The sequence below is a fragment of the Erythrolamprus reginae genome, chromosome 2 (genome assembly GCF_031021105.1).
Source record: "Erythrolamprus reginae isolate rEryReg1 chromosome 2, rEryReg1.hap1, whole genome shotgun sequence".
In the NCBI taxonomy this organism is placed as follows: domain Eukaryota; kingdom Metazoa; phylum Chordata; class Lepidosauria; order Squamata; family Dipsadidae; genus Erythrolamprus; species Erythrolamprus reginae.
Window position 1 is genome coordinate 273,994,228 of NC_091951.1, and position 13,134 is coordinate 274,007,361.

The window sequence follows — 13,134 nt, forward strand, 5'->3', positions numbered from 1 at the left end:
CACTGGTGTTGACCAGTGGTGGGTTCCAGTTTTCTTTGCTGCCGTTTCACTCAGTGCCGTGCCATGTAGCCATGTGCATGCACAATGCTTAAAACACAGCTATTCTGCAGGCACAGAAGTAAAAAAAAAAGATGGTGCCGCCTATGGTGATGTAGAGAGAGCTCATTCGGGGGCATGACAGGCCTAGGTTCTTCCAGTTCTACTGACCCAGACTGCCAAGTTATTACCAGTTCTATAGTGCGGGTCCGAACTGGCAGCAACCCACCTCTGGTGTTGACTCTTAACAACAACATAGATATTTCCCCCCCCCAGGATGATCTGTCCCTAACCTGCCCTTTCCTGCAATGGTGCATCTATCATCAATGAAGCTGAGTTCCTCCACCTTCCATAATTTCCCCCCATCATTTCCAGCCTTCTCCAGAGAGCTCATATTTTTATTTCTGCAACCAAAAAAGAGCCCCGTAATATTGCAGGCAGGAGCTGTCAGCAATATTGTAATTTGTTTACAATTTTTTTTTTCAAGTAAAACCCACAGCCCATTGCAACTCTGCCACATCTGTTCCCTGAGGAGGAAAAGATTTGCATCAAAATTAGCTCCTAATTTCATAATGAGCAGAGGTTAATTGGAGGCAAACACCAGCAGGTTATTGACATGGAATCGTGGCTTAAAATAGAAGCTATGATCCGCAGAAACAAGACGAGAAGCTCTTTGCATTTGTTCTTTTATCTATATTGTCGCATCAAAAATTGCCTGCACATACAGCTGCTTGCACGTGTTGCTTCTCAATGTCAGCAGGAATCTGTCATATTGATTGATTGATCGATTGATTTACTTACTTACTTACTTACTTACTTATTTATTTATTTATTAGATTTGTATGCCGTCCCTCTCCGGAGACTCGGGGCAGCTAACAGCAATAATAAAACAGCATATAATAATACCGATAATCCAATACTAAAAACAGTTAAAAGCCCATTATTATAAAAACCAAACATACACACAGACATACCATGCATAAAATTGTAAAGGCCTAGGGGGAAAGAGTATCTCAATTCCCCCATGCCTGGCGGCAGAGGTGGGTTTTAAGAAGCTTATGAAAGTCAAGGAGGGTGGGGGCAGTTCTAATCTCTGGGGGGAGTTGGTTCCAGAGGGCCGGGGCCTCCACAGAGAAGGCTCTTCCCCTGGGTCCCACCAAGCGACATTCTTTAGTTGATGGGACCTGGAGAAGACCCACTCTGTGGGACCTAACTGGTCGCTGGGATTTGTGCAGCAGAAGGCGGTCCCTGAGATAGTCTGGTCCAGTGCTATGAAGGGCTTTATAGGTCATATGGTGCAATCAGGATTGTTTTACACTAGAAAAGTATATGGAAGTAGGAAACAATATAAAGATGAAAACAGTAGACACAAGTCATTTAAATGTGTTTAAATAAGGACAGAAGAGGCCATTGCCAGAAACAAAGTTCAATGTTATTTAGACACCTTGAAAAAGTAGGAGACACAAAGACACCGATGTCAAACTCGCAACATCATGTTGCTGTCACGTGCTGTATTGTGATAATAATAATAATAATAATAATAATAATAATAATAATAATGATAATAATTTATTAGATTTGTATGCCGCCCCTCTCCGAAGACTCGGGGCGGCTCACAACAATGATAAAAACAATATTATAGTGGCACAAATCTAATATTAAAAGAAATAACTAAAACCCTATCATATTAAAACCAGTCAACATACCAAACATAAATTATAAAGAGCCTGGGGGAAAGATGTCTCAAATCCCCCATGCCTGGCGGTATAGGTGGGTCTTGAGTAGTTTACGGAAGACAAGGAGGGTGGGAGCAGTTCTAATCTCCGGGGGGAGTTGATTCCAGAGGGCCGGGGACACCACAGAGAAGGCTCTTCCCCTGGGGCCTGCCAGATGACATTGTTTAGTCGACGGGACCCGGAGAAGGCCAACTCCCTATGTGATGCTTTTCTCCTTTGCAGAACTGGGGTGGGCACGGCCTGTGCACGATGCATCTGGCCTGTGTGTTGCCAGTTTGACACCCAGCCCTACATCATTCCCGACAAATGGTTGTCCAGTGATGGAGCACCTACAACCTCTGAAGGCATGTCGTTTCACAGATTAATTGTTCACTGTCAGGAAATGTCTTCTTATTTCTAGGTTGGTTCTCTCCTTGATTAATTTCCAGCCATTGCTTCTTGTCCCGCCTTCAGGTTATTTTAGAACAGCATCTCCCAAATTATTCCAAAGCTTAGAAGCTTTGGTAATTGTAGTCCTGACACTTCTGGATGCTACCAGATTGAGATGTGGTGATTTAAAACAAATTAAATCATGTTAGACTAAAGACTGCCTACGTCTGGTGAAATATACTTTTCTGAACTCTTGCCATTAATTTTTCCAGGGCTTTGCACAATATTCTGTGCTTTTCTACGGCTATTACAATAACCAGAGAACAATTGGATGGCTGAAATTCCGAATGCCGCTTTCATATTTTTTGGTTGGTGTTGGCACCATCGCTTATAGTTTCATGGTGGTTATCCGCACGTAAGTTTCTAGTAATTCAAAAGTATTAGAAACAGGTAATTAATGATTAATCAGATTATTATATGTTACATTTATATCCTGTTTTTTGGCTCTCAGGCAACAAACACTTTTTAAAACTCCATTCTGTTGTGGCTTCATAACAATCCTATGTAGGTAGGTAGATTGAGACAGGGCTATTTCCAAAGTCAGAATAGTAGGAATGGGACATCCTTAATATTTATTTATTTATTTATTGGATTTGTATGCTGCCCCTCTCCGGAGACTCGGGGCGGCTAACAGCAATAATAAAACAGCATATAACAATAATCCAATACTAAAAACAGTTAAAAACCCATTATTATAAAAACCAAACATACATACAGACATACCATGCATAAAATTGTAAAGGCCTAGGGGGAAAGAGTATCTCAATTCCCCCATGCCTGGCGGCAGAGGTGGATTTTAAGCAGCTTACGAAAGGCAAGGAGGGTGGGGGCAATTCTAATCTCTGGGGGGAGTTGGTTCCAGAGGGCCGGGGCCGCCACAGAGAAGGCTCTTCCCCTGGGTCCTGCCAAGCGACATTGTTTAGTTGGCGGGACCCGGAGAAGACCCACTCTGTGGGACCTAACTGGTCGCTGGGATTCGTGCAGCAGAAGGCGGTCCCTGAGATAATCTGGTCCGGTGCCATGAAGGGCTTTATAGGTCATAACCAACACTTTGAATTGTGACTGGAAACTGATCGGCAACCAATGCAGACTGCGGAGTGTTGGTGTAACATGGGCATATTTGGGAAAGCCCATGATTGCTCTCGCAGCTACATTCTGCACGATCTGAAGTTTCCGAACACTTTTCAAAGGTAGCCCCATGTAGAGAGCATTACAGTAGTCGAGCCTCGAGGTGATGAGGGCATGAGTGACTGTGAGCAGTGACTCCCGGTCCAAACAGGGTCGCAATTGGTGCACCAGGCGAACCTGGGCGAACGCCCCCCTCGCCACAGCTGAAAGATGTTTCTCTAATGTGTTTCTCTAATATTCCTCATCTAGCTTGCAGTGTCTTCTTACCGTTTTGTTCCAGCTCAATGTTACTTAAATTTCTTTCCCTCATAACCTCTAGTCCCTATTAAGGTAATCTATGAAAATCTGTTCCTTGCTTTGTTTTTTTCAGGCAAGATTTTTTTTTATTTTTGAATAAAAATAAATTGTTGAATATTGACAATTGAGGCTGAATATTTGAATTTGAGTTTTAGAGTGCCCTGCCTGTTGAATTTCTTTCCATGTGATCATAGAGTATTTCAGTGTAAAGCTGTAGAATTCAGAGAAAAATTGAATCTTGCAGTACCAAGTTTTAGAGCTATGTACCTCATTCTGTTCTGCATCAATTGCTTTCTCGATTAAAGTATAAAAAGCAATTTCACACACAAATCATACTTTAAAAAAACCACTGTTATAAACATTAACCACATTACTTTGTGTGCCTGAGAAATTTTCCACCTATAAATTCCTCACAGGAAAGTCTTGCTAGGTAGCTGCCACTTAGTAATTTTTATTAAGAAAGAAAACCTTACAGCACAATTTCTAGTAACAAGAAGAAATACCCCTGAATTAGCATGTAACATGTAGTCTGCACACACTAACTTTCCATCTGGCCACAAGGTAATCTTGATCTATAGTTACAGCAACTTGAGAGTAAACCGCCTTACATTCTTCAGCTTGTTGATAAGTTCACCAAAGGCAGTAAACACAGCAAAAAGATTTGTGTTTTGTGTTTATTTTTCTATTTTTGCACGAGCAGATCAGAAAACAAAGGATAGTCACGAAAGGAGCTGAGATGACACCTATTTAAATCTCTCTACAGCAGGGGTGGGCAATTAATTTTGCCATAGGGCCGCGTGAGAAATTGGGATGGTTTTAGAGGGCCGGACTAATATAATTAACTCAGTTCTATCCAATACTGCATATCATTGGATAGAGCTGAGTTAATTATATTATAATTGTTGTACATACTCCTGATCAGTTGGAGGATGATGAAGATATTGAGGACTCAGATTCAGATAGTGTTTATGAAGTAGTGGTGGGCCCGGGGTTACAGGTAGTAGAACAGGTGGGAGGCCAGCCACAGGATGGAGCTATGAGTTCAGGATCTAGTGAGGGAGAATCAGATGCTCGCTGGGTTAACCCTAAATTCAGAAGAATTCAGAAACGTAGAGAGCAAAGGTCTGGAAGAAGATAATAAGGAGAGGAATGGGTTAAATATTGTAGTGAGGTAATTGGCACGTCAGGGGGCTAGTGGAGAAGAAGGGTGGAGTTTCAACGTTGCTGAACGGAAATATGGAGGGGTTTTCACCACGCTAAAGTAAGCCAAAGTATTTTGTATTGTATTTAGTCAGTGCTGCTGTCTTTTTTAAAGGAAATAAATCTTGTCTAAGTGAAGCAGGAAAAGGAATGTGAGAAATGCGGCTAAGAGAGAGATAACGGACCGATTGATGTCTGGAATGTGTTGAAGTACAAGAGAGCAGAGAAATAAACGGAGTTGCTTTATTCATGAAATTATGCATTTAATGAGTTATTTGTAATTACTAAACTTCTACCAGAAACCAGAACAATAATTACAAATTATAATTATATATTATATTATATATTATATATATAATTATATATTATATATTATACCTTGAACACCCGGTTCTTATCTAGAAACATTGGACCAACCTCCGTGGGCCGGTCACAGACATCGGGCGGGCCGCATCTGGCCCTCGGGCGGCATCTTGCCCAGGTCTGCTCTACAGTGAAAATCATTTATCATGGAATCACAGTGTTGGAAAGAGACATTTAGATTTTTTTGAAAAAAAACCCCACATTTAAGCCACACTTCTGTTTTTGATCTTTTCAGAATGGCAAAGAACGCCCATAACGATGGTGGGGGAGATGATACAAGTTTTAACTTTAGCTGGAAAATGTTCACCAGCTGGGATTATTTGATTGGCAATCCTGAAACAGCAGATAATAAATTTGCATCAATAACTACTAGCTTTAAGGTAATCTTTGCTCGCACTTTGTTCAGAGTAATCAAGTGAGAATAATGGAATTTTACTGACAAGAGAGGTATTACCCTATTATTGTATATATTACTATATATATATTACTGTGAAATGAATACCTGGAACAGTAAGTAGCAAGGCTGTCTTGTAATGCAGGTAATTGTGTAGAAATTCAGTGAACACAATACTGTATAGGGATCATCCTGTTTATTTGTTACATCCCCTCCTCAGGACCATGTAACTACTTCGTGAATGAATAACTAGAAGGCTTATGCACTAACCTGCTGAGCATGTATGGAAACACATTTATGCAAATGTAAACCTTTGCACCTTATCATTTTATTATTTTATCTGAAATGTAAAATTCATTTCCACGGTAACATTAAGCATGTAATTTTACAAACAATCATTCCGATTCCTCACTTTCTTGCCCATGAAATTCAGAAAAAACTCAAACCAACTATTACATGCTTAATGTTACTGTGGAAATTAGTTTTACACTCTTGGCCTTATTTGAAGAGTCTCTGACCTACATTTCAGATAGCTGAACCTCTCAGATAAAATGATAAGGTGTAGACTACTTGGTTGTAGTTTACATCTACATATATACATGCTCAGCAGGTTAGTAATTAGTGCAGAAGCCTTCTAGTTATCCATTCACAAATTAGTTATATAATCCTGTCCAGGGGTGGGTTCTAACTTACCTTGCTGCTGGTTCACTTTGTCCCGTGCCACGTGGTTGCATTTATGATTTGATTTGATTTGATTTGAATGCCGCCCCTCTCCGAGGACTCGGAGCGGCTACCAGTTTGGGCAAACCAGTCTGAACCAGGAGGAACCCACCTCTGGTCCTGTCAATTAATTTTAATATTTGGATTCCCTTGTATATTATTATCTTCATTCACGGTATTATAGTGAATATTTACTTTCATGGATGTTTGAAAGTATCGTTGCTTTTTAATTTGTACTTGGCAGTATTTTTTAATATTTATTTATTATTTATTTATTTATTAGATTTGTATGCCGCCCCTCTCCGAAGACTCGGGGCGGCTAACAACAATAAAGAAAACAATGTAGCAAATCTAATATTAAAAAATAATCTAAAACCCCCCAATTTATGCGACCAATCATATAAACAAGCATACCATGTATAAATTCTATAAGCCTAGGCGGAAGGGAAAAAATTTCAATTCCCCCATGCCTGACGACAGAGGTGGGTTTTAAGGAGCTTGCAAAAGGCAAGGAGGGTGGGGGCAACTCTGATATCTGGGGGGAGCTGGTTCCAGAGGGTCGGGGCCACCACAGAGAAGGCTCTTCGCCAAATAATTGTGCAACGTGCAGGGCCTTAACGAAGATAAATGTACAGAGGCTCTAACGAAGAGCAAAAAGCATTTCTGGTTATAGATTATTGGGGGCTGGTATCCTGATTCTTCTCAGTTTGCTTACTTGTACTATTTTTGTTTTAATGTGTCAAATAAGCACAGGAAGCCATTGTGGAGGAACAAGAGAGCCGTAAAGAAGAGAACATCCATTTGACGCGGTTCCTGAGGGTTCTCGCTAATTTTTTTGCTTTATGCACCCTGGCTGGGAGCGGCTATCTTATTTACTTTGTCGTGAGACGATCCCAGAAGTTTGCTCTAGAAGGCATTGAAAACTATGGATGGTGGGAGAGGAACGAAGTATGTTCCAGCATGCTTTGTTTTCTAAAAACAAATATGATTAGAACAGCTAGAATTATTATTATTATTATTATTATTATTATTATTATTATTATTATTATTATTATTATTATTATTTAGACTTGTATGCCACCCCTCTCCGAGGACCCGGAGCGGCTCATAACATGCAATACAAAACAATGTGTATGCAAATGTAATAGTTAAAACAGTAAGCTAAAAATCCCATTATGTTAAAAAAACAGTCAGTTATGCAGGGAATAATAAATGCAGGTAGTCCTTCCCTTAGAACAGTCCATTTAGTCACTGCTCAAAGTTATAACGGCACTGAAGAAAGTGACTTATAACTATTTTTCCCACTTATGACATGACAACATCCCTGTGATCAGGTGATCAAAGTTCAGATGTTTGGCAACTGACTCCTGGGCTCAGTTGGTCACCTTCTGTGACCTTAAATCAGTGGTTCTCAACCTGGGGGTTGGGACCCCTTTGGGGGTCGAATGACCATTTCACAGGGGTCGCCTAAGACCATGGGAAAAGACAAATTTCCCATGGTGTTAGGAACTAAAGCTTCTATTCTGGCGCCTTATATCCAATCCGACCAATCAGGCATTTGCAGTGGGGTGTGTGTGTCCCTCTGATCTTCCTGCCAATCAGCTTAAAGCTCTGTTGGGAGAATTGGTGCTAGACCTATGGTTGGGGGTCACCACAATATGAGGAACTGTATTAAGGCGTCGCGGCATTAGAAAGGTTGAGAACCACTGACTTAAGTCAACAGGGAAGTCAGAGTAACAATCGGGTTGCTAACTTAACAACTTGCAGTGATTCACTCAACAACTATGGCAAGAAAGATTGTAAAATGGGGCAAAACTCACTTAACAAACATCTCACTTAGCAACAGAAATTTTGTGCTCAACTGTAGTCATAAGTTGAGTACTACCTGTACTTTGAAGAGGAGATCATTTACTATTATTAGTCTAACACAATTAAATCAGAGGGGGAGTCAGGAGTGAAATGCTCCTGGTTTGTTTGTGCCTGTTACTCTCTGCATGCGCAGAGGGTAAAAGAACTCAAATGGTGGTATCCGGTGGTTGGGCAGAGCCTCATGTTCCCTTCACGACCAGCTCTCCAACAACTCACAGACATGAACGAACTAAGAGCATTTCACCTTGGAATAGAGTGTACTGATAAATAAATTATATCAAGTTCAAGTTTCAAGTTTTATTGGATTTATATGCCGCCCCTCTCCGAAAACTCGGGGCGGCTAACAACAATCATGAACAATATACAATAAAATCCAATACTAAAAGCAAATTAAAACCCCTTAATATATAAAAAACCAAACATACATACAAACATACCATGCATAAAATTGTAAAGGCCTAGGGGAAAAATGTATCTCAGTTCCCCCATGCCTGGCGGCAGAGGTGGGTTTTAAGTAGCTTACAAAAGGCAAGGAGGGTGGAGGCAATTCTAATCTCTGGGGGGAGTTGGTTCCAGAGGGCCAGGGCCGCCACAGAGAAGGCTCTTCCCCTGGGTCCCGCCAAGTGGCATTGTTTAGTTGACGGGACCCAGAGAAGACCCACTCTGTGGGACCTAACTGGCCGCTGGGATTCGTGCGGCAGAAGGCGGTCCCTGAGGTAATATCAGGTTATGTTTAGAGAAGAAAAGATGCCTGTTGTATCATAATTTGGTCCTTATTTATACTTAGTTGTTTCAGAATGTATGTGTTTGCATAGCTTGTTACTTTTTCGTTTTCCAAATGGATTTAAAGGAGTTTTAATGTTACTGAAATGACTTTTTTTTCACAAGAGGTTTTGGATTGCATCTACGATACTCTCACAGTTTTAATTTTCACAGAAATGAACAAAATAATTCCGGGCTGTGAAGTTTCCATAAATTTCAGTGAGAATCATGTATGGCTTAAATTAGGATGGATGGACTCTAATCATCTTGGTGACCAGCTTGGTGAAAATTGCACTTAAATATTCAACGTTTCTATGTAACGCTTTCACATCAGTTGTGCTGAAGTAATACAATTGCAAAATTTGTTGGGCTTTCAGAAAACATTTCAGTCAAATGTGAAATCCAGCCGTATTACAGAGCTGTTGCTACAAGTGATGAACACATGTTCTTATCAGGTTTGAAATGCAATATCTGGTGATTACGGCACCAGATTTTCACAATCTTTATATATACTACACTTGATATTATTAGGACTGTGAAATGCTTTTCAGAATCTAGGAAGAGTTGCACAATAAAACTAATATTCTGAGTAATATTATATTCAAATATTATATTCATAATATTCAATGTTATAATATTAGATTGTCTGAGGCAGTGATGGTGAACCTGTGGCACCTGTGCAGAGCTATATATGCTGGCACGTGAGTCACTGCCCTAGCTTAGCTCCAACGTGCATGTGTGTGCCGACCAGCTGATTTTTGGCTCACACGGAAGCTCTGGGAGGGCATTTTTGGCTTACAGAGAGCCTGCAGAGGGATGGGACAGGGCCTTTTTACCCTCCCCCAGCTCCAGAGAAGCCTTTGGATCATGGGGAGGGCAAAACATGAGCCTATTGGGCCCACCAGAAGTTGGGAAACAGGCCATTTCCGATCCTCCAGAGGCCCTCTGGGTGGGCGGGGCGGGGTGGAAGCTGTTTTCATCATTCCCAGGCATTGAATTATGGGTGTGGGCACTCACACATGCACGATAGCATGTGTACAAGCTCTTTCAGCACCCGAGGGAAAAAAGGTTCACCATAACTGGTCTGAAGGATCCTTGATACTCTCTGATCTTGGTTCTTTTCTTTCAGATGTTTCATTACCCAAACTAGGTAACATCAACAGTGCTACTCAGTAAGTTATCCCAGCTTTTGCAGAGGTGGCTCTGCCACTAACTGAACTACTAAAGACTGGCTCATCACCAACAAAACCAAAGCTGAACCATCCCCTTGGAATGTCAAAAAGCATTCAAAAAGCTTAAATGGCTCTTCGCCCTAGAGTCCATTCGGCAACACCCTGATGCAGAATAGCAGTTCATATTTCAATCCAATGCCAGTGATGTGGCTGTAGCAATAGTGCTATGGCAGAAAAGCAAAGAGGGTCAACTCTTGCCGTGCCATTTCAAAGAAACTCACCACCACTGAAAGGAGGTGGGTCATCTGGGAGAAAGAGGCCTATGCCATTCATTGGACATTGCTCACTGGATACAATTCCTAGAAGGCGGCAAAGCCCTGAAGACCCCGAGGAGGCTGTCACTGAAGCAAGTCCTTTTGTCACAATACTTCAGGATATTTAAATTACAATACCTAGTGCATTGGAAGGGGTACCCTTTGTCTGAAACTACCTGGGTAAAAAGTTGGGATGTAAAAGGCCGACAGATGGGTGAAGCAATTCCGTGATAAATATCCAATTAAGCCAAGGAGTGGGGGGGGGGGGGGGTGTAAGAGGTGGTTAGTGATGCTATGTTAACTTCCTATGCCAGTGATGGCGAACCTTTTTTTTCTCGGGTGCCGAAAGAGTGTGCATGTGCACTATCGGGCATGCGCGAGTGCCCACCCCCATAATTCAATGCCTGGGGAGGACAAAATCAGCTTCCCCCACCTAGCGGAAATCCTCTGGAGCCAGGAAATGGCCTGTTTCCCAAGTTCTGGTGGTCCCTGTAGGCTTGTGTTTCACCCTACCCAGGCTCCAAAGTCTTTCCTGGAGCCAGGGGAGGGTAAACACACTCTCCCCCATCCCCCTGGAGGCTCTATGGAAGCCAAAAACGCCCTCCCAGAGCTTCTGTGCTAGCCAAAAATCAGCTGGCCGGCACACACATGCATGTTGGAGCTGAGCGAGGGCAATGGCTCTGTGCCAGCAGATATGGCTCCGTGTGCCACCTGTGGCACCCATGTCATAGGTTCACCATCACTGTCCTATGCTATTTTGCTTTCTTTTTCTTTAGGATATGGTTTTCTTCTGAGGGGAGGCTGCCTGTCAGGCTGAAACAGTTTTTATTTTGGATCTCAGGCCTGCCACACTTTATACTATTCTAGTATGCATTTTCTATTGTGGAAAAAATGGGAGGGGAGAATTGTCTGAAATTGCTAGCATTATTTATTTATTTATTTATTTATTTATTTATTTATTTATTTATTTATTTATTATTTAGATTTGTATGCCGCCCCTCTCCGCAGACTCGGGGCGTCTCACAGCAAGATACAGCAATTCATGACAAATCCAAATAAATTTAAAATATTTAAAAAAGATTTAAAAAGAACCCCATTTACTAACAAACACACACACAAACATACCATGCATAAATTGTACATGCCCGGGGGAGGTGTTTCAGTTCCCCCTTGCCTGACGGCAAAGGTGGGTTTTAAGGAGTTTACAGAAGGCAGGGAGAGTAGGGGCAGTTCTAATCTCTGGGGGGAGTTGGTTCCAGAGAGTCGGGGCCGCCACAGAGAAGGCTCTTCCCCTGGGGCCCACCAACCGACATTGTTTAGTTGACGGGACCCGGAGAAGGCCCACTCTGTGGGACCTAATCGGTCGCTGGGATTCGTGCGGCAGAAGGCGTTCTTGGAGATATTCTGGTCCAGTGCCATGAAGGGCTTTAAAGGTCATAACCAACACTTTGAATTGTGACCAGAAATTGATCGGCAGCCAATGCAGACTGCAGAGTGATGGTGAAACATGGGCATACCTAGGTAAGCCCATGACTGCTCACGCAGCTGCATTCTGCACGATCTGAAGTTTCCGAACACTTTTCAAAGGTAGCCCCATGTAAAGAGCATTACAGTAGTCGAACCTCGAGGTGATGAGGGCATGAGTGACTGTGAGCAATGAGTCCCGGTCCAGATAGGGCCGCAACTGGTGTACCAGGCGAACCTGGGCAAACGCCCCCCTCGCCACAGCTGAAAGATGGTTCTCTAATGTAAGCTGTGGATCGAGGAGGACGCCCAAGTTGCGGACCCTCTCCGAGGGGGTCAATAATTCCCCCCCCCCAGGGTAATGGACGGACAGATGGAATTGTCCTTGGGAGGCAAAACCCACAGCCACTCCGTCTTATCCGGGTTGAGTTTGAGCATGTAGCCATAGCAAATTATTTTTAGAAAGCTAAGGTCATCCTTTGTCTTTGCACCTCTGCACCTACACTAAAAGAGATGGGTGGATTCTGCCAGCATGGCAATTGAAGATTGGGCAATGTGATGGACTTGTGGGTGTGGGGGCAAGGATTTGAACTTCCAATTGGGTGGTGAAACCTGGGAAGTTTTAGATTTGGCTTTCACCCAGATGTGCTAACATGGCTTTATTAATACATTGGAACTCTGAGGAATATTTTGCCTTGGATTTGGATGCTATTTGAAGCCCTGGCAGACAATTCATACATTTGTCTCCTTTTACATGTGATACTTGGGTCCGTGCTTCCTATTTGAACCAAATATATCTCATATTGTAAAACTATTTTACTACTGCAAAACTATTTTACTATTGTAAAACTACTTGATTTTAGTGGCCCTTTGAAATCTGACTGCAAACATGGTTAGTAATCCTTCTTCATTAGACTTGTTCAGTGTAGAGTCACTTGATTTCAAAATCTTGGCAAAATGGTTTTAATACAAACACTGAGCATTTGCACAGCATTAGGGACTGAAGAGATTGCTTTCAAGTGAAGTGATTTAACCAGCAGAATATCATTTGTCATCCCATGTAGAAACACATAAATAGTGAATTCTGCTAGCATCTGTTTCTCAAGATATTTATTAACTAAAAAATTGAATCTGGAGTGTTGAAGCCCCACTGCTGCTATCATTCATAAAAGCAAATTTCCATAAGATGTTTCTATAGACAGAAAAAAATAAGTGAAATGTTGATTTGGGGATTTAATGGGGATTTAGAA

At 41.9% G+C, this 13,134-nt stretch overlaps 1 protein-coding gene across 1 annotated transcript in view; it reads left to right on the forward strand.

The window, feature by feature from the left end:
• The window catches only part of TMC1 (transmembrane channel like 1), a 142,984-nt gene that overhangs the window by 88,713 nt on the left and 41,137 nt on the right, over positions 1-13,134 (forward strand). Inside the window, exons 12-14 of the mRNA XM_070736891.1 lie at positions 2,414-2,556; positions 5,425-5,569; positions 7,057-7,251. Coding sequence (XP_070592992.1) covers positions 2,414-2,556; positions 5,425-5,569; positions 7,057-7,251 — 483 coding nt within the window. The remainder of the gene's footprint in view (positions 1-2,413; positions 2,557-5,424; positions 5,570-7,056; positions 7,252-13,134) is intronic.